General features: G+C 30.5%; 1 protein-coding gene across 3 annotated transcripts in view; it reads right to left on the bottom strand.

Moving 5' to 3' along the window:
* LOC142319316 (suppressor of lurcher protein 1-like) overlaps positions 1–27325 on the bottom strand; it is a 1297987-nt gene that overhangs the window by 82894 nt on the left and 1187768 nt on the right. For all 3 annotated transcript variants that reach the window (XM_075356472.1, XM_075356462.1, XM_075356483.1), the window contains one exon: positions 16204–16411. In XM_075356472.1, coding sequence (XP_075212587.1) covers positions 16204–16411 — 208 coding nt within the window. The remainder of the gene's footprint in view (positions 1–16203; positions 16412–27325) is intronic.

Raw genomic sequence — 27325 nt, 5'->3', positions numbered from 1 at the left:
GTGTATATTGATTAAGGAATTTAATTACCTAAATTTAACTAGAAATTTTAATAATCAGAAGTGATGCTTAGTCTAAGTAAAATTTTCTATTTTCTGATAGTGTAAAAATTTGTTTTCATTTTGGTTTTTTTAAATTTAGTTTGTTACTTCACAATGTTCTTTTTTCTTTTGCCTTTTTCCATGTTATTTATTATTATATATCCTATATTCGTTTCATGTTAGAATAATTACTATACTGTTTTTTATTGCATAAAAATGCATTTCCACCTCCTTCCCCTACCAAAAAAAAAGAAGAAATTATTATTATTATTATTATTAAGTGAGATGCCATTTTCTCAAATTTCAGCCTCTGGCTGATCGAGGACGTATCTCAGACTTACTGTTCTTTCACAAATGTCTTCATGGTAATTAGCCATTTGAGACAAACATATCTTTGAGAGTGCCAAATTTTCATATGAGGAGCTCTAGAGTTTTTGTTCAGAGTCGAACGTCACGAGTTTGCTCTCAAATTATGCAATGTAATGGTCTTTTGACAGATTTTTCTCAGCAACTTGATTTTTTTTCAGCTGGTTTCACAATTCAAATCCTAGATTTCTTCGCTGATGGGCTCGAGGTAGTGTTGGCAGTCCTGATGTAGTAGATTGTGTAACATCGGGCTTTTCGGCGCTACGTCTGGGTCTTCACTACGATGCTGGCTGGATGGGATTACTATGAAGAGAACTTCTGGAATTGTTACGTTTGTTTGATACATGTACGCTAAAACCCAGGTTGTGTAAATACACCGATGAAAATATCTGCCGAGGCATTTGCAACGGTGGCATCCTAATAGAGACCAAAGTGATGACTGACAGTTTTGTGTTATCAAGTTTAGAGGGTCTAAAATACGACCTCCGGTAATGCCCATCAGGCCTGTGAACGGAGGAGGTGGTGTGGCGACCGGCATCATCAGAAGGCGGGTGACTACCTCTATAGGGATCAGGATATGTGTGATACATGGATGTAGGGTTTGTTGTTCTGATTGTATCTTGTGATAAAAATATTACTTTGCTTATTTAATTACTTATGTTTCCTATTGGATAACATATTTCTTTTCTTTACGATCTTTACTATTAGTTTACATTTTTGACAAGGTGTAATCCATTTATATTTAATTTCGTTTATTCTTTTGTAGTTAAATCTTTTAGTTTATTTTATATTTTGTTATTCTTTTGGGAGCTATGGTTTATTTCATATTGGCCCTTCATAATTCAACATCTTTGTAATTTCATCCATGACTATATGACGTACAAAGGATTTTCCTGTTCTGTCGCACTTTCTCATTGGTCTGCTCTCCCCTCCTTCCACTTCGCGTTGGTAAATAGGGGTTGGCTATAAGGGAAGTTGGTAACACCAGTCTATTATTATTATTTGTATAATTTTATAATATTGTTTTTAATATGTTAATAATTTGTTATGAGTTGACTGTTGTCATTTACGTTATTCATATTATTTGTGTGTATTTGTAAACGTTGGTCAATATGTTTTGTATTACTGTGTTGATTTTACAATCTATTAAGACATAAATAGTTGTTCTATTGTAGAAAATAAAAATAAGACAATAAATAATACTTTATTTATTACCTCCATTAATTACGGTAAAATATTTAATATTCCACTAAAGCAACCAATTTACTTTTTAACATATTAACATTTTCGACATACTGGATTAAAAAAAAACAAAAAAAAAACGATTACAGGACTGCCAGATAATTCTATCTTCTACATTTCTATTTTTTTCTTTTGACATATTTGTTTTGAGTGCTTATAACGAGAAATGAGTTATTCTGAAGCTAATTACAAAAATTTAGAAGTAACAAATAATTTTTTTTAGAATTTTTATTTCACTTTCCTTCAGTTGTTTATATTATTTGCACAAATTGAGCTTACAAAATTTTTTCCTACGTTTTAATTTTAATTTTATTTTTATAATTTAAATTAAAAAAATCAACTTTAAACTAATTTTAATTTTGTTTTATCCAACTTATTGCGAAACAGCTAAATGGAGTGTAGTGTATTTTTCCGATACTTAAGGTAACGGTATCAATAAGTACGTGTGGTAAATTTCAAGCCCTTCATAAATTATTTATCCCTTTCACTGTATCACGAGCTATTTTTCAGATGTCCTGCTTGTAGTGTACGGCGTTCTTAAAAAATACTGAAAGATTTATTATGTTTACAACGAACAAAATATTTTTTCCCTTTATTTACATTTCTAAATGAATTAAAAATCATTTGCAAATTTATAGTTTATCTAATGCTAGTTACAAAATTCTTTAGGTATATAGTTAGCCGAAGTATGTGATAAAAAAGAGGATGTAGTACATTTTTTCAGGTATTTTAAGTACATTTTATTAATTAAAAAAAGGATAAACTTCGTTTAAGTATACAAATCATGCATTTTATTTTATTTCCAAAATAAAAAAGTTACTTTAAAAAATAATTCGTAATAATCAATATTGCGTAAATATTTATGATGTTTAACATTATTATTTTACATTTTTAATAATGGGTACTGTATATAATTTTGTATGAAAACGTTTCGACTACGGTAAGAAGTGAACTGTAACTGAAACAATTAATTATTTTTATGAATACGAGTGTTATAAAAGTAGATAGATGTATGTGACCTCATTAATTTAATTAGTTTTTTAAACGTTTATTTCCTACAACACGATCCCGCTATATCGCGGCCATCCGGAGATTATAATACCCACATTATAGGCTAACCGCTTTATTTCGAAGACAAAGTGATCAACAAAAATACAAACTATGATAATATTGTCATTGTTACAGAATTAAAATATTAACAACGTTACAATTCAAAATGAGAATATTTTGGGTAAAGTAAAACGAATAATAATAAATATGCAGTATCAGTTATGTATTGTACAACACTTGCATTTTTATAAATAGATTTAATTTTCACATTATTTTTTTTCGGAACGGTAAACTAAGGCAACTATGCAATCTTGACACCGTAATAGCTTAATTGAAGATACAGTACTGTAGTAAAAGATTTGTATTCAAAATACCTTAAGTAATATACGGTCCTACTTCTATTAGAACACATTGCTAGATTAACACAACAAATCTGAAGATAAGAGAAAATATTAAGTCAACATAAATGATTTTTGATGTCGTGGTTTTATGTTTGTGTCTTCTTGCTTTTACAGTATCAGCGTATTTATTTTTTCTGTTTAATTTAATACTAAATACATATACATAAAATGAATTTCTACATAAAAGAAGAAATTTTTTTTAAAAATCTGATAGTTTTTTGAGGGGTTTATATTTTTTTATTTGGAAAAATCTATTTTTTTTTTTCATTTAAAATGTTTAAATATTATTTACTACATTATCTACAGAATTATTATTATAATATGTATGTCTGATATCTGTAAACAGGATTACAGATCTTCGAAAAAATGCAGTGGTTTACAAACGATAAAGAAAATAAAGAAATCAAAATCAAAATATACGAAAATCAAGAAATGCAAGTGTTCAGTTTTTGTTCAAGGAAAATGACAGAATACTGGAAGAACAAAAAGACTAATTCTGTTTGACTTTATGTGTGCGTGGTCCGTAGAAGCCTTATCGAAAAAAAATCTCACATATTATCAGACATTTTTATACAGTAAATCATGGAATTAAGTTATTAATATTTATTGAATATTATTAGTAATTGTAAGTTGTACTATAGTAGTATTAAAAGGTACTGTCCAAATCTTATCAATAGATTATTTATCTGATAGAATGCAATCTGTTAAATTTCATAATTGTGAAGTGCAATATGCAGATTAACCATAGGTTTTCCACAGGACGTATTCCACTATGACTGGGACTTTTATTTTTTGTTTATCTGTATATGTATATCATACCCGTGAGTTGCAATTTTTTATATAGAGTTGAAAAAAGGAAAAGCTTAGATATATACTTCGACTAAGTTAATAAGAAAAAAATTATCGTTCAGCAAGGTCTTAAATGATTCCTTTAATAATCAGAAAGATTCATATTTTTTTAAAGTTTTCAATTGAAGAGGACTAAGCTAATGTTCTTAATTAAATATACATTCTGTAAAAGCGCCAAGACATAAATGAGCCAGAAGAGGTATTAAATCATCAAGTAATGCAACCCACATTTATTCCCTGCCCTGATGATACCGGTGAAATTCTGCTATTTATGAATGACTTATTTATTATTTTCTCTCTGGTAGCTGTAGGTCTATGCCCTACTAAAGCTATTCTTCGTCTTGTTTTACACTTCTTTAAAAAAAGATACAAATGAATTTTGAAGTGTGTGAAATATTCCAATCCTGATCATTTCCAACCTAGAATCTTTTCGATGATGGACGGGTACATCCACACCATTACGGAGGTCAAAAATCATAGCCGCAATCAAGAACCACTTTCAAAATTAAATAGATAAATTATTTTATAATTATTTATTATAGATATATTATTATAATTATAACGAATGATGTAAAAATGAAGACATATGAATTTAAAAAACGTACTAACGTCTGAAACATTATCGGTTCAAGAAACCATCAAACTTCATGCGGAGTAATGGTTTATTTAAAAGAAGGTTTGTGAAGAAAAGGAAATCTTTATTTGTTCTTCAACAAAGACAAATTTCATGATCCAATGAATCATTTGTCAAATATTTCTTTCAGAAGATTCGTCAAACAGTGAAAATATGCTGTTGGTAAATTATGAAAAAAAAGAAAAAAACATTATACTCACCAACATCATAAAGAATCTGGTGTACTGGAATAAATGGAATAATTTCCGGGCGGTATATTTTAAGTCTGTACACATATCTACTATCATGGAATTAAAAATATAAAATAAATCTCGTAGTATTTTATTTACTAAATGATAAAAAGGAAGTAATGATCATGAAGAATTTCCTCTTACAAAATAAATATGAAGAAATGATTTAATATAGAATCAAAAACTGCATTGCGCCAGATTCTGAAATATTCACTATGCGGTTCGTTCATAGTAAACGATTTGCGTAAGCGAGTGCTGATTTCATCTATTTTCTGTCATGATGGAAAGATATCTAAAAATTTTTGGGATGTCAAAATATTGTAAGATAGGAATCCAAAGTAAAAACTGAACAATGGAAATGTGCTTATTAGAACCACACAAAGTCGAGGACTCGTTTATTGAAGACTTATGTCCGTAAAATCGAATTCCATGAACTAAATTGTTGATTATTTTAAATAAAAAATTATGTCAGCAAAACTACGAAATTTCCATTATTTCTGTGATCATCATTCTTCAACCTGTCTGAAAATACCAATGGCTCATGTTTAGCGTTTTACATTATATTTCGTACGTATTTTTACAATTTTCATCTAAGTATTTTTTTGCTGAAGTAATAAAAAATGAAAAGAAATGCTTTTATGAAAAACTATGAAGCGTCCATGTGGCAAGGAAATTCTAACTAAGTATTATTATTTATTTTTAAATTGAGACATTGTTATGAACGATCTCGCCTGAAAACCGTTAACATGTTTTGGCAGATTTTAGAGCGAGGTTGGACTGTATTTTCATAGGTGATGAATTGAAACAACGCCTTATTGCTTATTGTATTGTTCTTTAATTACTTATCGTTTTGAAATTTCGATAACATATACCTGAACTTAATAAAACATATAACGTATAACTTGACCTATAATTAAACTGAATAACATATGACCTAATAACATGTAACTATAAAACTAAAATGAGCGTTCATTCGGACTGATTGTACAACACGAACGCTCAGGGTCAGATTCTGGCTCTGAATGAAAACAGGTCGCTACCTCAAAATGACCACTCACTGCGGCATTATGGCGTGGGACGTAGCGCGAGCAGATCGCCTGACCAAGCTTGCCGTGAGGCCTCTAGCCCCCGCTAGGTAGCAGCACCTGACGGCACAAGTGGAACGGAACAGTCATTTTTATTTATTTTTGGTTTATAAAACTAAAAGGTTTTATAAAAAACCAAAATCAATTTATAACAGGGATATATTACTATTACTATAGGTTTACCCTAGACTTTAATGTTAATTTTTTTATTAACTAAAAATCATAAACAATAATTAATAGTTTGGCTAAACTGTTTTCTTTATACTTCAAACAGTTGAGAATCTCTTACGGACAAGATGTTTTTATTTAATATTGACTTTATTTACTTACAATCCTTGACAATCAACTGTTATGAATATACAAATTTTAATCATTTATTTTATTTCATTTTAATTTCTATTCTAATATTTATATGCACAACTGTAAATTTTATAATTAATCGATTATTCCTGATGATGGATGAATAAAATCCGAAAGCGCTAAAATAATTTAACATTCACTATTTTTGGTAAGTTAAACATTTTTTATTTATGTATTACTATTTGGTTTAAGTGAGAAAGATCTCAATTTTAAGTCAGATAAAAATTTAATTTAAGAAATAAAAAAATTTGTAACATAAGATTAAAACTTAAAAAAACAATTGACTGGATTTATAGAGACTATTTAGTTATTAACTCGACTATTATTTTAAAAGTCAAGTTTTATTTTAAAAGTCATTTTTACTTTATCAGCGATAAGCGCCTCGGGGAAAAAATGTTTTTTTCATTAGATCTAAATAATACAACGCATAAGTAAAAGTTTTTTATTGTTTCATATTGGAGATGATTAGCTGAGCAAGAAATAAACATTACTTTCTTTATTTATAATAATACATTATCTTTTATATGAGAAAATAAGAAACTTTACTTTGAAAGAATAATTAAATAACTATTTAACTAAAAAATTCCATAATTTTTCTATATTTTTATCGAAACTTTAATTGGTAAAAAATTTCTAGTTGAGTTTAGAAAATTGTTAAAGTAAGAATTATTATTATTATTGTTATTGAAGTAAAGTAAAATTGACGTGCGAACACACATAGATTAGTAATAAAAAACTGATCGACCGAATTCGATCATTTTTTTATTTTTCTGATCATCGGTTGTACTCAATCAAGTCAAGGCAATCTAATTTGCTCATCAACGGAAGATCAGCGCATGCCTTTTCGAGGGTGGGATTGATTGTTCGTGTCCAAGAATAACCAGTTATAATTTTAACGTTAACAACTCGTTGATATTACCATATCATCTGTAATTCTGTTGGTGCGTATTAATTTAAAACAAATCCATATCTGCCGATATGAAGATTTTTCAGAAGTTAATATTTACATTTAATATAGTGTAAAAAGTTTACATACTTCTATTTGATCGCATTAAAACCTACTAACTTGAATACTGAGGGATAATAACAATTTACGTCCGGTGGTGATAAACGTTCACAAAAAGGAATATTTTGGCAAATCATTAAGTTGCAATTATCTTGTGAGTAAATTGGAATAATAGGGAAACTAGAAAAAGAAATGACATGAATATTTCCCGGAGAGACTTCTCAACGAGTATGTAGACTCTCACAAATGAGAACGTATAACAGTCCATTCCTACGAAATGAAATTCTAAAGAGTCATGCTCATGTCAGTTTAATACAGAAACGTTTGTCAAACAAAACGTAGGAGCAACGTTCTCACCGCCTCGGCTTGATAGACGAGGAAGGAGAGTTACCGGAAACTGTACTCATAAAATTTCATGACGAGACTATACGTCCTGGAATGGAAGATGTTGATAGTTGCGTAACCATTTCACCAGTTTGTGCTACATTCTAAACCACAAAGTGATACGAAGATATCGAGCGCAGAATGCTACCTTTAACATTAAGCCTATCTGTATCTGTTTACAGACTGCAAGGTAAAACTCTTGACTGGGGAGTGATAGACTTCGGCAAGACAAATTTTTCCAAAGGGCAGATTTATATTGATGTTAATAGAGTTAAAACTTTAGAGGGCATCTCCTTGTCTGATTTGGACCCAAATAAGTGATAAAATAGACCACATCATAAGAAAGCTCTGACAGAAATGATAAGGTTGTGTAATCTATCCAATTTATAGGTTTGATTATTGCGAGTAAACATTTGATCAAAATTTGCAAGTATCCGGTTAAAAAATGTATTTGTAGTAACTATAGAATATTATTTATTGGAAAATTATAATATTTAACTCCCTTCATGCAGAGTGATTCGATTGGGAGCTTGCTATGTGACTATTTATTTAATATTGAAAAATTATAATTTATTATTGCATAATATAATTACAAATATTTATATTATAATTTTGCAGTTACGATAATAACTTTTCACCATTTTACACAAATAGGTTTAATATTTATGAGTTAAGAGGAAAGTAGCTGAGAAAAAAAATCCCTTTCGGCACGTCGGAAGGCGGAGGTAGATTTCACCGATGCTAAGTAGGGGATAAAAAAGATTTTCACCTTAAAGTTAAGAAAAACTTCAAATTTACTCAATACGAACAATGGTTGCATGTAAAAAAACGTTTCCCATGTTTAGCATACGACAAGGCCCATATTCTTACAATTCCAGCAACATTTGATCATACCTTGCCGTCAGGGTTGGTCATATCAAAAATTGTTTCAGACAAAATTCTTAGGTAATGTTTACAGGACTAACAACCACTTTAAACAGATTCGATACTGTGCCTATTAAGGAAGGTATGATTATTTTGTCTTCGAAACCCTATTTTTATCAACCTCTGGGCCAATGGTTGGTGACATCGAAAAATTTTACTTATATAAGTTTTAGGCCCTTATTCATGGAATAGTAGGGACTTTAAACGAATTCGATATTTTACATAATAAGAAAGTAATAGCGATATTTTGTTTTTTCGAAAAAGTTCCTCCGATTTCCACCCCCATGGTCTGATTTTGGCCGTCAACGGATTCGGTCGAGATTTTGGGACGAGTTATTCTTAAAAAAATAATTTGAAAGTGGCGCAAAATTACGGCAGTTATCGTGTCCACAAGAAAGTGAAATATATATATATATATATATATATATACTTTTGAACTGATGGAGGTTTTGGGGTCTGGGGGATGTGAAACGCGAAGAAATGTTGAAATTTTCCAGAAGTTGAATCACAGTATCCATTACAATAGGTAGCTTTCTTATGAAACCTACCTTAAAGAATGATTGTTTCAGGAAGAAAAATATAGAAAGAAATGCCATGAATAATTATTTAAAAGCAATTATTTTTATTTCTTTTCAAAAATAAAAAAATTATCTAATTTTTTACTTAATCTTATCTTTTTGTATAAGCTTTGTGATTTCTTTCAATGTATAACATTTTTTCTAATATTAAGAAAAAAATGACGATTCAATTTAAATTTAATTGTATGAATTATATTTTTCTATTAAATTTAAATTGTCTTGCTTTTTATTTGAAAAAAATATTCAAACATAATAATAAGAAGCAGTATGATTAAAAGAATAAAAGTAAAAAAATAATTCGTATTATTGACTCGTAATTACATACTATTGACAAATTGGCCTGATTTCTTATAGCGATAAAGATTTATAAAATTATTGGATTTTATTTCTATTCTACAGATTAAATATACATACTATATTATTATTTTTATTCTACTTAATATATTCAATAATTTTTGAAAATGTAAATATATCATTTTGGGGTTCGAACTTAATTATACAAGGATTAAATATCATTTTACAGCTAATTTATCCACATGTACGCGTACGATAAATATTAATAATATCCTTCAACATGTAAAGAGAACGAACTGCTTCAAAGAAGATAAACGTAATTAGTTCCAATTAAAACGCCTACATCAAAATTATAATAATAATTTCACTTTAAATTCTCTACATTCTCAGCGAACGATCATCAAAGAGTTTTATTTATCTTGGTTATATTATTATATCCATTTTCTCATCACTTCTAGTTATCTTATGGAAGAGATGATTTAAAACAGGTCCAATAAATATTAAATAATTTTTACTTGGAAGGGTTTTTTTATAATGTAAAATTCATATAGTTTATATCGTAGTTGTGTATAGCACAAATCTATAAATCTATCTATCTATCTTAAAATTTTTGAAAAACTATTTTCTTTTAACAAGTAACTTTCAATTTAGTTGAAAATTTATTTATTAAAAGATCTCTGTGAAGAGCCTTTATGACTAGGGTTTTCTCTTTTATATATTGTAAGTTACCGTATCGTTTAATTAATTACAGAGTAATTTTATTGATGAACATGCAGTATAATTAGCACGTTCTTCTTCTAGAACACCTCCAAAATGATATTCTGGAAGAATAGTTTTCAAATAATGTAAAGATGAGTTAGGCTTTAATAACAGTAGAATAAAAGCGTGTTTCCAGTTAGGAAACTAATGAAAATAAAATAATTATTAACGAAAGTGAAACAAAAATGATTGTTTTATTTCCTTTCATTTTATTTGTTTTACTTTTTTTCCGTCTAGATAGCGCTTTAGCAGAGCTATAGCTCTAGAAGATATTCTAATCGGTCCAATTTGGGCAAATACGATTTTTACCAGATCTTTACGTTTTGACATCTAAGGAACTCGAAAAATCAAGGAAATTTTCCTGATGTTAATGTTCGTATGTAAGTATGTGGGTTCGGTGTTGGCCTCTATATCACCATATATCTCCAAAACTAATGGACCGGTTTTCAACAAACTTGGTCAGATTACTTCTATATACGAAGCATTGATGCTAGTAAATTTTCAACTTAAAAGGTCCAGGGGATGAGGCTGTAGAACAAGGTCACCTTCAGTATCTCGTGTTTTCGTCTAATTAACGTTATATTTTTCTTAGGCATATTTATTAACAATTAACAAAAACAATATTTGCAACAAAAACACTTGAAAAATTGCACCCAACCTCAAAAATGCTCTAAACTAGTGGCTAAATGGGCATACTGCGTCAGTAGTACTCCCTGTCGCCACAAGGAGCGCTAGTGTCACATGATAAATATTTTAAATTAAATCTTTGTGTGTGTGTGTGTGTGTGTGTGTGTGTGTGTGTGTGTGTGTGTGTGTGTGTGTGTGTGTGTGTGTGTGTGTGTGTGTGTGTGTGTATGTGAGCCGTGCATCAGAAACAACACACAGTTGTAGAACTTTCTCGAAATGCGGCTTTAATCACATGACGGGAAAGTCCTACAAATGTGTTCTCAACTTTTTTTTTCAACAGATTTTTCGCCAATTTAAGGCGGGAAAGATCATTTAAATTTGAAAAAAATACTTAATCCAGGGCGAAAAATGGCATGGTGTGAAATAATACTAAAATACTGTCATTCCAGGATTCATTATACCAAGAAAAATGCCTCCGACGATTATTTTTTAGATTTTGTTATTCCCATGTTATTAAATAATTATCTTTGATATTTCCGTCTATATATTTTGCAAATCCGATGGGGAAAATCATCAACTGCTCTTCAAGTTAAAGACTACTTCAATCAAAATTTTCCTGAATGAAGCCCAGGAAAAATCGATATAAATATATTTAAGTGTCTTGTAAGTTGTAACAATAAAAAAATATTTTAGGTTTATTTTTTTGTACTTTCCTGGCATTCTAGCTCTAGAACTATGGTGCAAAATGAAAGGATGTTAATCAATCAAAAAATGGGGTATAGGTTTTTTCTCAACGTTTCAAGACCCAGGACCCTAAAAAAAAAAAACAACGTGTAGGGGGGGGGGTAATGTCGTATATACATTATAAGTACGTATGTACATGTGTTAAGATGTTTTAATCTTAATAACTTTTGATTCTTTTTTTTTATCAAAATCGTACGTTCTTTTATGTCTTTTAAAATCTATTATGTCTTTTTTTTTGCATAAACTAAAGGCTATATTTTTGCGAATATTTCAATAAAATTTTTATCTTTGATAAATTTTTGAGAAGTTACATTTTTAAAGGCTCACTGAATTTTTTAAATATAATAATCAAAAGTAATATATTAGTGTGAATAGATAAGTTAAAATGTAATCGTCACTAAAACGACTTTACTGGGGGCTAGAGGTGTATCACGAAGTTCTCCCAGGGCTTTCATAACCGATTCTACTTATACAAATAATGGACAAAAATCACATAAACTTGTTATAAAATGCCTCGTTTGCGAGTTACGGCTAATGAAAGATTTCGCTCGGATTTCAGCTACCCTGTTGAAATGAGGTCGTACTGAAAGTTTCATGATATTAATTAAAGAGTAAATTTAATTCATGATTTATTATGGTTCTTAACCTGAAATATCAAATAAAATATGTCCCAGAACCGTATCTTCAGCAGTTTTTTAGGACGTTAATTAAGGGACAGAATTAGTGATTTTTTATGGTTTTTGATCTGAAAAATCGAAATAATAGATCCCAGAATCGTATCTGCAGTAGGTTTTGAGAAATCTGGGTGAAAACCAATAAACTGGAGTGGAACGTTTTTGTATTGATGTACAAATTTGTTAAATTGATAATAAACGCATTAAAATTTTAAACAAAACTGTTGAGAATTTAATTCTAAAGAAAATGGTACCAGATAAGTTGAATAAACCAAAGAAACGTTGGAAAAATTATTTATCTAGAAACAGCACACTAGATCAAAAAGCATTACACGTAGCAGTTTTTAATAAATGTTCAAAAATGAGCCAGCTATTTTCAACACATTTCTTGGAACGCTTCTGTACTGTTTTCGTTGCTCTTTTTAATTTACTAAGGTTGCCCTTAAGTCGCTCAGCCCCATCCATAATGCGAACAATTAAGTTATGGAAACAAATATTTGAAAACAATATTTTTCCAGTAGTTATTAATTAAAAGTTTTAGGAAAATCTTTGTGCATTTATATATAATATTGAGTCGGCTTTTAAAGCATAAAATTATGTAAGACTAAATATGGACATGTGGACTAAACATAAAGTAAAGAAACTATTTTCAATGGATATCTTTTTCATTACGTACGAAAATAAAAATATTTTGTAATATCTAACGAATAACTATGTTATCTGATATTTTCAGAAATAAATTACCATTGAAAAAGTATTAGCATAGCTATTTAAGCTTAATTTAACAAACTTCTATATGGTGATGATTAGTGTTTGCTGATTTTGAACTATAGTTGAATTGAGTTTATATCCCTTTAATAGTAAATTAGATCCCTTTTGGCTTTAATTACGGAAAACTTGTAGTAACTAGTCAACTAAGTTTGTAACAAAGATTTACGACCGCTAATAACACAATAATTCACACATGCACAAACGTACAAACGTACTTTACGTATACACAAATATTCAAGTATATTGCTGAACGAGATTAAAAATCAGGAATATTCTAGACTTCATTTATTCCATCGAATGGATTTATGAAAAATACTTTTCAATATCTTTTTTTAAATAAAAAAGAAACCCCCGTTAAAAAAAGCAGAAATTAAACTTGATAAACTTAATATATTTTCTTCAAGTCTGAACGTAAAATTATAAATATATATGAACTGTAAAAGAAATAATAAAATTTAAAAAAAATTTTTTTCTTTATAAAAAAAAAACAAAAAAAATTATTACTCTACTAGAAAATAAATAAATGAATACAAATTTAAAAATGTAAGTGATTCAAAGTAATTCCATTTTCAATCTTTTTGTTACATAAAAATTGTTCACCTAAAGACAATTGATCTATATTATATAATTTAAAAAAAAATGAAAACAATTATATAATTTTGCATTTAAAAAAAAACTATAAAAAAGAAAAAATATACAGTTTTAATAAAGTACGGAAACTCTTAAATAAATTTCAACCATTAAATATAGAGAAAGAAATTTATGGAATGCTACTATCTGGAAATGATTTATTTATTTTTTTTATGAGACACCACTCTACCACACTCAAAAGGTCGGGATAATTAAAATATTTTAAATAAAAGAACAATATTTTTAAAAATCATTTAAAGGCCATTGAGAAACAAAAAAATTTAAAGTAAAAAATTTTGGGCTACGATAAAACTTACCAAAATGGCAGCCAATAATCTACTTAAAACTATTTTTATAGATTGGTCAACTACAGTTTTTAGTACTGCTCAACAGTGATAGACTAAACATAGTAAAATTTAGCAAATATTTCAACCTCAAAAAAATCTGATTTTCTATATGATGCCACTACATCGGGTGTACTGTAGGTCAATTTTGAAATTAGCTTTGAAAAATATTAAATGGCTGCCATTTTTTAAAATGAACACAGAATTTCATTTCATTTATAACTTCAGATATTTTTTCATATATATTTTTTTTATTGTTATTACTGAATTATTATTTATTGTAAATATTTTTTTTTAAATTAGAGGTTAATAATTATTAATAAATCAATATTTTAAAAAAAAGGAAATGAAATTGGATTCCAACCGATGTGCTTTCCCCTTGTAAGATCCAAATGTTTCCATTAATGCTTTATTTTGCTATAACTCTGGAACCATTGAAAATAACTACACCTTATGATATAACGTTGAAAAGCTATCAATTAGGACTTGTGTGCAGTTAAGAAAAAGGCCAAAATTCAAATTTTTTGTATTTTGGGCTTTTTTGGACACTTTTGGTCCAGTCGATTGCAATCAAAACAGGAGGTGACAACTAGATATTACAACAGTTCTAAATTCAAAATTTCAAAATTCTACAGCTAATTTTGATACATACGTACGGAAGACATCACGCTGAAACTAGTCAAAATGGATTGGTCAAAATGTATATATTTTCAATGAAATCTAAAAATTGGAAATTTCGCGATCACAACACTTCCTTTACTTCGTACAAGGAAGTAAAAGATGGTCCCAGAATTTTGTCATAAATAATGTCACACCAAACATTTATGTGAAAGTTATGTTGAAACTAATTTCCACAACACCATGTGGATTGTCTTCGCTCCATAAATGGCTATTTTTAAAAAGAATGTTTATTAGGTACAGGAAGAATAATACGATTTTCTGTCTATTTTTTTTTTACTTTTTATTGGCTGTATTTATATTAATTTTCCCACAATTAAATTATCTACAAGGTTTTTTGCTAAATCCCGAATTTATTAGTCATTTTACAACGGTATTGTATTACAAACCTAAGAAAAAACTTGTTTTCCAACACCAAATTTTGTGTCTTACACCGGATATCTTAAAAACTACTTTTTTAAGATAAGGACTGAGACCTGTTTTATCCTATTTCCCGGCTCAAATTACATAAGAAACCACCAAATTTACTCCTTAATTTGTGTCCCAAAAATTTCATTAGAGCTTCTTTTAAATAGAAGAGCTGAAATCCTAGCGAAATTATTTGCTAGCCATAACTCGAAAACAAAGCGATTCCAGATTTATGTTTATATAAACGTTTTTCATTATTTTAACCATTAGAACATGATCTGAAGTTTCTCCGTTTTTTAGTGACTACACTACAACACTATGCTGAGGAAGACAAAAATATTCAGTTAAAAAAGTATGTAATAAATAAAAAAGTAGCTTTTTCGATTTTTGGGGAAGGTGAGAATTTGGGGGCAAATTTTTTTTGTTAAAATGTACTGATTTTAAAATAAAGTAGGGTTGTTTGTAAATTTTAAGAAAAATGACCCCATAGAACCAATCTACTCCACCACGTGAAGATATTGATCCCAAACTTTTAGCAACATAAAATTACCCCATATACACGAGTCTCTGTGCCAGATTTCATTAAATCCGTTCGTATAGACAAACGATACTACCTAAGCTTCAAAACGCCAACACACGTACATATGTACGAATATTATCCCCACTATTTTTCTATTCTTTTGGGATCCTTGGGCCATGAAACTGTCAAAAAATGTAAAAAAACCCAAAACCTATTTTTTTTACTAATTACCGTACTTTTCTCCTTGCAGCATAGTTCTAGAGCTATGATGACGGGAAAATTATATCGGTGGAGTCTAGGAACATCTCTCATATTTACGTCAGTGAAAAATATACCAGCAATTTTAACCAATTTGAAATGAACTCTGTCTAAGTAAAAATTTTGAATATGTTAACATTATAATGATATATTCTTGTTCCTACAGATTTTGACTTACTTAAAGACGAATTTCTTCATCAAATTTAACCTTTTTGTTTTTTTTTATAAAAATTAATATTGTTAAGAATTATGGAATATTCATTACACACAAACATAAAAAAACAAACAATTATTACTTGTTAATTATCTATAAATTTTCATATTTAATAGGTAAATAATTAAACTTACGGCAAGACTCCTTCCACATCGAAATAGTTGAAATTGAGCTTAACTCGTTGGCCAGTTTGACCGTTAAAGAAATAATGGCACTCAGTATCACGTGGATAAAAACCTGGGAAATTAGGACTGTGAAATATACCTTCATTAGCTTCTGTACTATTGAAGACGAATGCGCAAGGTAGATCAGGTGCTTGCTGGCCAGACTGGACTCCGAAATCTAAAAAAGGAAAAGAAAATTTAAAATTTTTAAATTGTTTTCCAAGATAACAAATTTAATAATACATACAAAGTAGAATAATTAAAAAATTATTTACGCAGTTTAGAAAAAAGATTACTAATTTATTAGCAATATTTAATTACTCATCTTTCTAGTGCTCTATGAAATATCACTGGAATTATCCAGTTTTCGAAAGGTCAAGCGTGACATAGAGTTGGCACAAGTGTAACCAAATGACTGTCTAAGATATTTATCAAGAATAATTCATATGCGTGCTGCGAAGTTTTAGACGCGTGATTTTAGAAGCTTATTTGTGATGATCGAGTGAAGCAAATAACTGGACATTTTCTGAAAAAAATGAATGGAATTGAAGTTTGAGTTCTTCTGTACTTGGTTTTAAAAATTTTAACCCTGACGAACATACAAATAGAATTGTATTCTACTTTAATTATTTTCCTTAGTTTTAGGTGGTAAAAAACTATGGGGTTACTTAATTCAAATGTAGATCCATTCAACATAATAAAAACTCGTGACACTGCTAAAACAGCTATGACTGGTGAAATCGTCAGAATAAAACCTCAATACCGATTAAACGATCGATAGGCCTTGTCCACTATATTTTACACGATGTTTTGGTACGAAAAAGCTTTCCACTCAAAGGATACCTCTTTAACAGTTGACCAAAAACTCATTAGATTGAACATTTCTAGAGGGTGTTTAAATTTATATAAACGCGATTCAGATAAGTACGATCGACGTTTTATAATAATGATAAAACGTGTATTCATTATTACACATCAGAAACCAAAAAGTAGATAAAATCAGGTAAAAGACAGCAAAGAAAGCGAGAACGATTCCATCTGCAGAACATATAATGACTACGGTTTTTGGGATTCTCTTGGAGATGTGCTCATAGTCCACCTACAAAAAACGTAGAACCATCACCGCGGAGATAGTCACCGTTTCATTACTGGATCTATTTAAAGGGATCGGATTAAATTTCACATCCAGTCAAAAAGAATGATGCCAACGATCTGCTCTTTCACTATGATAATGCTTATGTACACATGTCTCATATTGTTGCTGCAAAACTCCAGATCTGCGCTTTGAAGTGCTTCTGCATGCATCGTATTCACTGGATTTGGCTCCTAGCTATTACTTCCTCTTCCCTAACCTGAAGAAATGATTCGCTGTTCGAAGATTCACTTCAAATGATGTTCAAACTTTTCAACTGTTCTTCTTTTGCAGAGTCGTATAAATCGCATTAAAGTGAGGGTAATAAAATGATGAAAATTCGTTGGTTTAAATGTATCGAGTAATAAGATAACTTTGTTGAAAAATTAAAAAATCTTGTTCTTTTTTGTCAGGGAGAGAACTTTCCTAATAGCTTTTGTATAATAATCAATATTACCATTTAAGAGTTTTAAATAAAGTAATATATATTCAAGGAGAGCAATATAATCCATTTCTCAGTTTTCCATTTTTTTGAATCACGACTGTACTTTTCTTCTGCCTTTATATGTATTTTCAAATAGTTTACAAATATACTATCTTGTTCAATCTAGTATATTGTGTCATGCGATATATGTGGGTAAAATAACGATTTTAAAGAAACAGATAAAAAAAGATTGAACATTTAAAATTGGATTGCAACAAATACGTAAAAAAAGATTCAAAATACTATATGGATCAATTATTGGTAGATTGAATGGAACCATATTTTTGACTGATTATATAATTTAGAATAGGAAAGTGAAAAAAGCAGGATATCGCGTTGGAACATATGATCAAGAACAGAATATTACAAAAATATTTATATGTGTAAGGTTTTTTTTTTTTTGTTGTAAAAACTTCTAACGGTTACGACATTTTTAAAAAAAAAGTAGAAACAAGTTTTTTTTTGAAAAAGGACTCATAGAACCATTAAATTGTAAAATTATACAGATGTTTCTGAAAATTAAGTTATATAGAGAAAGGGCAATCTGACTACACAATAGATACTGCTACCCCTCGCTAAAAGATTTTGATTTCATATTTACATACACGAGTTTTCAGCTTATATTACAATCAAAAAAAAAAAAAAAAATGGGTTACTTGACGTATGTAATGGCTTCCTCCCATTCAAATTTCTGAGTAACTACCTAGAGATCACGATTTCATCAGATTTTATAAAAGTAATCATATAACTTCTTTTAAGCGTTACAGACAAAAATTCTGGGATTAGATTTATTTCACATGAACGCATACATATACACAAAGAGCACTCTTTTCTCTCTATTTCTATCTCTATTGCTGAAGTATTTAATGTATTTTGTAAGCAATAATTAAGTTAACCTCTCTAAAAGTACTAGAGAATCTAAGAATGCCAATTAAGTTTTATAATTCATGAAGGGAAAATCCTGAAATTCACCTCCTGTGGCAGAGAGGGGTTAACGATTACACATATTAAAGTTGGTTTGTATATACAAACGGCTAATCAGTGAAGGACTGAAGAATTCCCATGATAAGGAGCTCCACTTCTACAAGTGCCACGGTCTTTTTGGAGGGTGGATGAGCAGCAGGGGTTTAGGGTACCCTATTGCCCCGGTGGTGAGAAATCACTCCCTAAGGCAGAAGAGACTTCTATAAGAAGTCAACGACATTAGGATACAGAAGGGAACGGAATACTGTTTTATGTTTTCCTAGTCAGGCACCATGGTAATGTCTCTTCTTTTGTTAAATATTCCAGAGGTAAAATGACATCCCATTTGGATCTCTGGGGGAAGCAGCAGAATGTCATAGAAAATACAAAGCAGTGATAACAGGTACATGGAATATGAGAAAATTGTTGTTGTCAGATAAGTTGAAAAACTTAGAGAGATAGAAATAAACGAAATAGATATAGTAAGGATAAGCAAGGTTAGATAAAAAGATAAAAAGAATAAAATTGATAAAAATCCATAAAGAGAGATAAAAATAAATAAAATGGATAAAGGAGGGATAAGCAACGTTAGATGGATAAGCACTAATTATAAGTTTTAAAAGGCAATTTCTCAAAGCTAAAGTAAAAATGAAACAGCAGAGAAAATGTGGTCAAGGATAAAATCATCCATGAGGGAAGCTAAGAAAAAGTGGCAAAAAGAATGCAAATACATAGAAGATGTAGAAAAGAAAATGAAGTATGTCATGTTGAATAAGAAGGTAAATAATCTAATAAGGGCACCACATGATTTCCTTGTACGCCTATTAAATTACGTAAACGCATTTTTTTTTAATGAAAAGTACATAAAATTATATTTCATTAATAACTTCTGATATTTTTTCAAATTTCTTTATTTTATTGTTATCATTGAATTACTATTTACCGTAAAACGTTTGTTACAATCAGAGTTTAATGGTTATTAATAAATCAATATATTAAATTAAAACAGAAAAAGGATATGAATTCTGATTTGAACTGATGTGTCTTCCCTTGTAAGATCCAAATATTTCATTAATTAAAACTATTTGTCTATAACTCTGGAACCAACCAAAATAAGTACCACTTAAGATGTATCGTCAATAAGCTCTTATTACTGCAGTTAAGAAAAAGGCTAAAATCAAGATTATTTGGATTTTGTGTTTTTTGGACATTTTTGGTCCAGTCGACTGCAATCAAAAGGGCGCAATTAGATGTTACAACAGTACTAAATCCAAAATTACAGCTAATCGTTCATGATTTACGCGAGATACATATATTACATACGTACGAACTTACAGACGTCACGCCGAAACTAGTCAAAATCGATTCAGGGATGGTCAAAATGGATATTTTCGTTGAAATCTGAAAACTTAAATTTTTCGCGAGTACAATACTTCCTTGTATGAAGTAAAGAGAGTAGAGAGGTAGGTAAGTAGAAAGATGTAGTAAAAATAGGTGCGAAAAGGTGTACGGGAAAAAAGAAAGATGGTAAAACATTTATAAAAAAGATGAGATAAAAAAATGATGGGAAGAGTATATAGAGGACCTGTATTTCGGAAGAAGGAAATGTGAAGCATGGGAAGCTGAGGCGTATGAAGAATTTATGGAAGAGGAGAAAGTCAAAACCATCTTGAGATCTGAAATTACACAAGCTATCAAAGATATAAAAAAACAGGAAATAACAGGAGTAGATGAACTTCCAGTAGAACTCTTTAAATGTTTAGAAGATGAAGAAATAGATGAAATACTCTCAATATGCAATACAATTTATGATACTGGTGTATAGCCAGAAGATTTTGTTAAAACAATAATGATACCGACACCTAAAAAGATTGGAACCAAAAAATGTGAATAACAGAACTATCAGCTTCACCACATCCTGCAAAAATAATGCTGAGATTTATGAATAGAAGAGTGATTAAAAAATGGAAGAAAGTGCTGAGAAAGAACAGTTTGAATTCAGAAGAGAAAAAGAATCAAGGGAAGCTATAGGACTGATAAGAACGACTGGAGAGAGATGTTATGAAAGAAGAAGAGGATTGAGCTTATGTTTATACAAATGGAAAAGGCATTTGACAGAGTACGGTGGAAAAAGTTATTTGAAATTCTGAAAGGATTTTGGAGAAGTTGCAGTTTTCAGAAACTATCAGGTAATCAATTAAGCATTCCGTTATGGTAGCTCATGTCTAACAGTTAAACATAAAAAATAGAAGTTTTCCTCATTCCAAAGAATTATATATACTTAGGCCTGAGCGCATGTACATACGCGCGCACGCACGCACACACGCGCGCGAGTTCAATGAGATGATGGGTTTTGCAAACATATTTGTAACTTTAAGTTGTAAAATTACATTGAAAAAGCGGCAATATGAAAATAAAATAAAAACAAGTTAAAACCTAACTTATGTAAACAGGTTGAAAAAAAGACAAAGAAAAACATTACATACAAAAATTTAATTCCAACCTCTCCAAACTGTTAATCAATCATTAATAAACAATTAAGAATCATACAGTGAAGTTCTGTGAATATGAATGTGGAGGTAATAAGACCGGATAGCTCTACAGTAAATAGCTTGCATTAGCGCAAATAATCTGGATAATTGTGATCCTTATTTCAACTATTAATTTGTAAAAAAAAACAAATTAATAGTTGTGTTTACAAACAACTCCACTCCATTAGTTTCAAACGATCCTAAACGATCAATAGATGTGTGTATGTGTTTGCGCGCGAGTATATATATGTATATATCACACTTACTACTTACATATATATTACTTACTATTTACTTATATATGTATGTTTGTATGTGTGTGCATTAAAGAGAGGAGAGCGAATAATAAAAATAACCTATAATAATTAAATTTTATTAAGCATTCAAGGTCTCCCAGTATATATTATCTACATAAACAATATGGACAAATGCCTATCTCGCTTAATTTTTCTCTGTGTCTGCAATTTTGAGGTTTTACAACAAAAATTTGTGTATTAAGAAAGGATTAGGATATTTTAACGAGATTTAGTGTACACGTACCCAACATCATCTACATAATAAATATGTTTGAAGATTTTACCTTTAAAAGTTAAAGAAATAAATACTATAAATTACCTGTAAAACGTTTAATCATTAATAAATATCTCCTTAAGTATTAACTTTATTGAATTCCTTTTATTAGATAAAATGCTAAAATCTTATAGGATGAACAAAATGTTAAAAACTGTTAAAATCCGTTAAAAAAACAGCCAAGATATAACTGAAATTGTTAAAATAGATCACAAAAATTATGGAGTCGAACAATTTTAAGCCAATTCTATTATTAATAACAATAAAAATTATTATTTATTATATTTAATTCAATAAGTGAAGGAAGTGAAAAGAGGCATAAAATTGTCAGACTGAATAAATTTTCGATTACTTTTAAAAATTTCACTCATATCTCAACGTGATAAGGGTTTGTCTACGTGAACATATTTCTTTATTTTAATGATCTGAATTAGTTACTTAAGTTTGGCCAACAGTTCTCGGTACAATCTGAATACTGATTTAAAAGTAATTTTTTTTTCACACACACACACACACACACACACACACACACACACACACACACACACACACACACACACACACAGAGAGAGAGAGAGAGAGAGAGAGAGAGAGAGAGAGAGAGAGAGAGAGAGAGAGAGAGAGAGAGAGAGAGAGAGAGAGAGAGAGAGAGAGAGAGAGAGAGAGAGAGAGAGAGAGAGAGAGAGAGAGAGAGAGAGAGAGAGAGAGAGACAGACAGACAGACAGACAGACAGACAGACAGTGAGAGAGTGAGAGAGAGAGAGAGAGAGAGAGAGAGAGAGAGAGAGAGAGAGAGAGAACACACCTGTGGTAATTCCGAATGCTTCCGGAAATTAAACGTTCTGATTAAATTAAAAATCTTAATTATTTTTTATAATTTTTTAACAAAAATGTATGAAAAATCATTAATAGCGGGTAGTAAAAAAAATATATTAGGAAAAATTATTGATTTAATGTAATATAAAAAAAATATGAATAAATTTTACGGTAGGCTGGTAATCTATCACAGATGTAAGATCTTGGGAGAATCAATAGTCTAATACGTATGTACGTGAGTAAATTATGGTTGTGCATACAGATAAAAAATTTGCATCAACATAGATAATTTATAACGAAAAGTATAAAAAATATCAAATTAGCTCCCAAGTGGCTCATATAGGATGAGAAAGGCTTACCAGATTGGAGAAATTTTTCACTTTTATACATTATGTTAATGATACTTCCTTAATGATGCAATTACGACGTATAAGATTAGATTATAACAATTTATAGTTGTATTTGTTGCCGTTTTGTAATATAATATCAGAAGTTACATCGAAGTAACTAACACGTTGTTAAGATATTCTGTATAACATCATAGTTCTACGAATAAACTGGTATTAATACACTTAATGAGTTAAATTTTCGTTATCATGTTTCCTAATATTATTAAGACTAATACATCCAATAAAATATCTCTACGTTAATTAATACGGGTCTATAATCGTATATCTACTCAGGGTACTGGTTTAAGTTAACTTTCTTTACTTGAACTAAACAAATCCAAATAAATCGTTAACTTTTTGTACTACTACTGCTCTTTGAACGGGGCTCTCTGAAGTCAGTTGTGTCACTGAATAATGCTCAGACAATGCTAAAGTCTTTTACAACTTTTACCGTTAAAAAACTTCTTAATCGACTTCAAATAAAATTTCAAAATTTTAATAATAATAAACAGAAAAAATTGATTGGTTGAAACTTTACTATTTATCGGTTGAAAAATCAATTTTAAGGGTTTCTGGATACATTAGGGTTTAGATTATGATTTATTTAAAATGTAACATAAATTTAATTAAATGCCATTTTTTAGAATTTGTAAATCTAAAGTAGGGATGTACCAACCCCATTTCCCGTTGTTAGACACTGCAAATATCCTAGCAGATTGAATCCTGGGATTAGGAGACCTCCTATCAAGTGCCAATGATCTCCTCGGAGGATAGATGAGCTGGTAGAGGGGTCAGGGCAACTTATTGCGTGGGGTGAGAAATTGCCCGAAAAGGAGGAGGAACCACAGAAGAAGGTCAACGGTATTGGCAACTGGCACAGAAGAAACATTTGCTGAGGGGAAAAGGGAAAAGGTACAAAAAGAGAAAGAAAAAATATTTCATACTACGACTCTCATTATATGGGTGGAGCAGAGGAAACGCATGTTTTTCACTTCTGAAAAACTTCGGTTGTATTAATTATAGGAAAAACGTTTTGCGTTAAATAATAAAATTTTTATTGCATTTTTGAAGTCAACATACCTTAATTAGGTTCGGAAAATAATGTAGTAAGATGACCTGCTTCTTGTCGGACCCAAATTCGGAGCCTTTCCTCAAAGCTCTGTTCGGCTTTCTCCAAAATTTCATTCGACACAGCTTCAATGTGGCTTGTTAACCTACACTATTTATTTCAGGTAGTTCCATAAAAAGAAGTTACCGATCGATAGATGGGGAGAGCGTATGGACTAAGAAACATCGCCGAATCGTGAAACGACATGTCCAGGAAACATTTGTCGAACCACTTCAAACGATGCTCGCGCCGTGTGAGCTGTAGTAATATTCTGTTGGAATTACATTTCTTTCATGTTCACCTGATGCCTTTCCAGTTCTAGACGCGGAAAGTTGTTTAATTGTTTAACATGTCGATGTAGCGCGCTGATGTCTGTAACTGCGGTTCCCCCTCTTCAAAAACGTAAGGACCAACAATCCCTATCTTGGAGACACCGCTCCATATTGTTTTTCTTTTGAGCTGTGGAGAGAGGATTTTGGTGTAATTAACGTGGGTTCTCCGGCGCCCACTACCGACAGTTCTGTACATTAACATAGCCATCCAGATGGAAATGGGCTAAGTCACACATCATTATTAGGGCGTATGCTTCTTCCGTAAGAATGGCCTTTATATAACGTCACAAAATTCTTTGCGGTACACAAAATCCCTTTCGATTAGCTGCTGGATAATAATTATTTTCTATAGATGAAATTTGAGATCACCGTGTAAGATGCGATGAAACGACCTAAATGACATACCCAGCGCTGCAACCTGTCGCCTCAACAATGTTGCTAATCGGATCGTTTCCGATTAGCAAGAACTACCCTTCTCACTCTGTCTACGTTTTCGAAGTTCGGAATAAACGGAGAAGGCCAGGTGGTTTTTTCTTCATTACAGATTCAGTACTTCAAAACGCTTCAGCTCGTCGGAGTATGGTGTTTCGATCTGGGTCTGCACCTCGACGTTCGATATTAAAATTTCGACGGAAAAGACGTTGAACCGTGACCACAGAATAATGTTTCTAAAAGACTGCTCGACAGCAATCACACGATGTTGTACGCTCTAACGCAGTGTAGGGACTGAAAATGCGTATTCTGAGCTGTTTGACAAAGGTCGCCATAGGTCAATAACCCAGCTCAACGCAGAGTACACAGAGTAACAGTTTAAAAACATACGTTTCTTCTAATCCCTCCTTTATTATTAATAATGCATATAGAAATAAAATTAGAACAAGGACGTAATAAATTCTGATCACTTTGCAAGATCATAAAATAAAATTCATAGAAATGGTAATTAAGACAAACAAGTCTACAATAAAACCTAAACGAAATAAATTTTAGAACTATTTTAATGTTTTTAATATCGACGCCACGAACACAATAGTGTTACTAAGTAATCACTAATTTTACACTCACCACGAAAAAACGCCGCCTAGCGATTACATAACAGACTAAGCGGCCCGTCTAGCCAGGACCTGGATCCTCGGGGCTCGGGTCAGTCCAGGTGAATCCTGGAGCCAACTCAGGGACTCCTCGGGGCTTTCCGGGGTCAAGGCACCTACCTCATGGCCGTATAGCTCGCTTCGCTCGCCATTCCATATTTGCCAGGGAGAGCGGCACCCTGGACATCTACGAGCTTGCTTCGGTCGCCATTCCCATTTACCCAGAGGGCTTCACCTCTTGGACACCCTCACTGTACGTTTATATACATTTCCGAACAACCGAGATCTGTTAGATTGAGAGTGTACCAGATGCACGCAAAAGTTAGCCTTCAACCTACTAACAAATACCTCGTTTCAATCTTGAAAATTGTTTGCAGAGATATTATAAGAGCACCCCATTGAACCTCCCAAAACAGCGCCTGCGGGGCAACCCGTCTTTTACCGGTTGATGGTAATGATTGGTCTAACCACCACGAGGTGCTCGCATACCTCACCACTCTAGCCTCACACGCAGTCCCCAAGGGAAGCCCATTATTGTTAAAAAGAAACTTTTTAAATTTAATTAACTTTATTTTATTTAGCGTAACTTTAATTCTATTATTTTCGTAATATTATTCATTCGATTGATTCGAATCCAGCTCACACAGTGATAAAGACTCACATTTCACAGTTCATTACTTGAATTCATTAAAGTTTGTCCTTCAGCAGGAAAATCTCCACTACTACGTATTTATTTTTTTTGGGTATGAAATATCTACAAGTCTTCTTAGTTATGCCAAGAAATATGGATAAAAATTTCGTTGCGATTGATCGAGTAGTTTTTTTTATTTATTTATCCCGCACAAACAAAAACTCTCTTTCTCTTTATACTTTATATATGTAATTGAACAGATATAGATACAGACTAAATGGGATGACTATGCGGGTCGGTTGCAGATACTTCAGTTGTAGTTACAGTGTTGTAGGTTTGTATCGTCAGCATAATGGTTATTTAGATTGATTTTTAATATTTATTTATATTAATTTTTTAAATATTTTTTATCATTTTTATTTTTTTTAATATTTTTTAATTAAAAATTGGAAAGTATTTTATGCTAATTTAATTAGGTTAGAGAGAGTTAAAACATTGGAAGAAGTGGAGAAAAATAATTTAGAATAATTAATTAATGAAGTTGAAAAATTTATTGTAATTAAACCCAAAAATTTATTGTAATTAACCGTTAACTGTCAATAGATTGACATGTCAAGAAAAAAATATTATTTTTATCCAATTTAAAAAGTTTTTATTTGCTACACTTATTTTTTTTATAAAAGCGATTAGTTTTGATTTTATATATTGTAGATCAGCGGTTCTCAAACTTCTTTTACGTACCACTTATGAGTGGTACGTAAAAGAAGTTGAATTACAGATCAGTAGCGTACCACTGAACTATTAAATATGTAAATGTTATTAAGATAGCGATATTGATTTGTATCTCAGAATCATAAATGTTAAAATCCTTTTTTGAAAGTTTCTATTTATATTACTAAAAAAAATCTGATGTAGACATCACATCAACTTTGTAAGCCTATTAAATGACATAATACACATTTTAAAAAAAAGAAAAAAAAGTACAAAATATTTTATTTCATTAATAACTTCTGAAATTTTTTCATAATTTTTTTATTGTTATTATTTA

This window comes from Lycorma delicatula, chromosome 1, assembly GCF_047948215.1.
Source record: "Lycorma delicatula isolate Av1 chromosome 1, ASM4794821v1, whole genome shotgun sequence".
In the NCBI taxonomy this organism is placed as follows: domain Eukaryota; kingdom Metazoa; phylum Arthropoda; class Insecta; order Hemiptera; family Fulgoridae; genus Lycorma; species Lycorma delicatula.
Note: the sequence above shows the minus strand (reverse complement) of the source record. Positions and strands in the feature narration are given on the sequence as shown.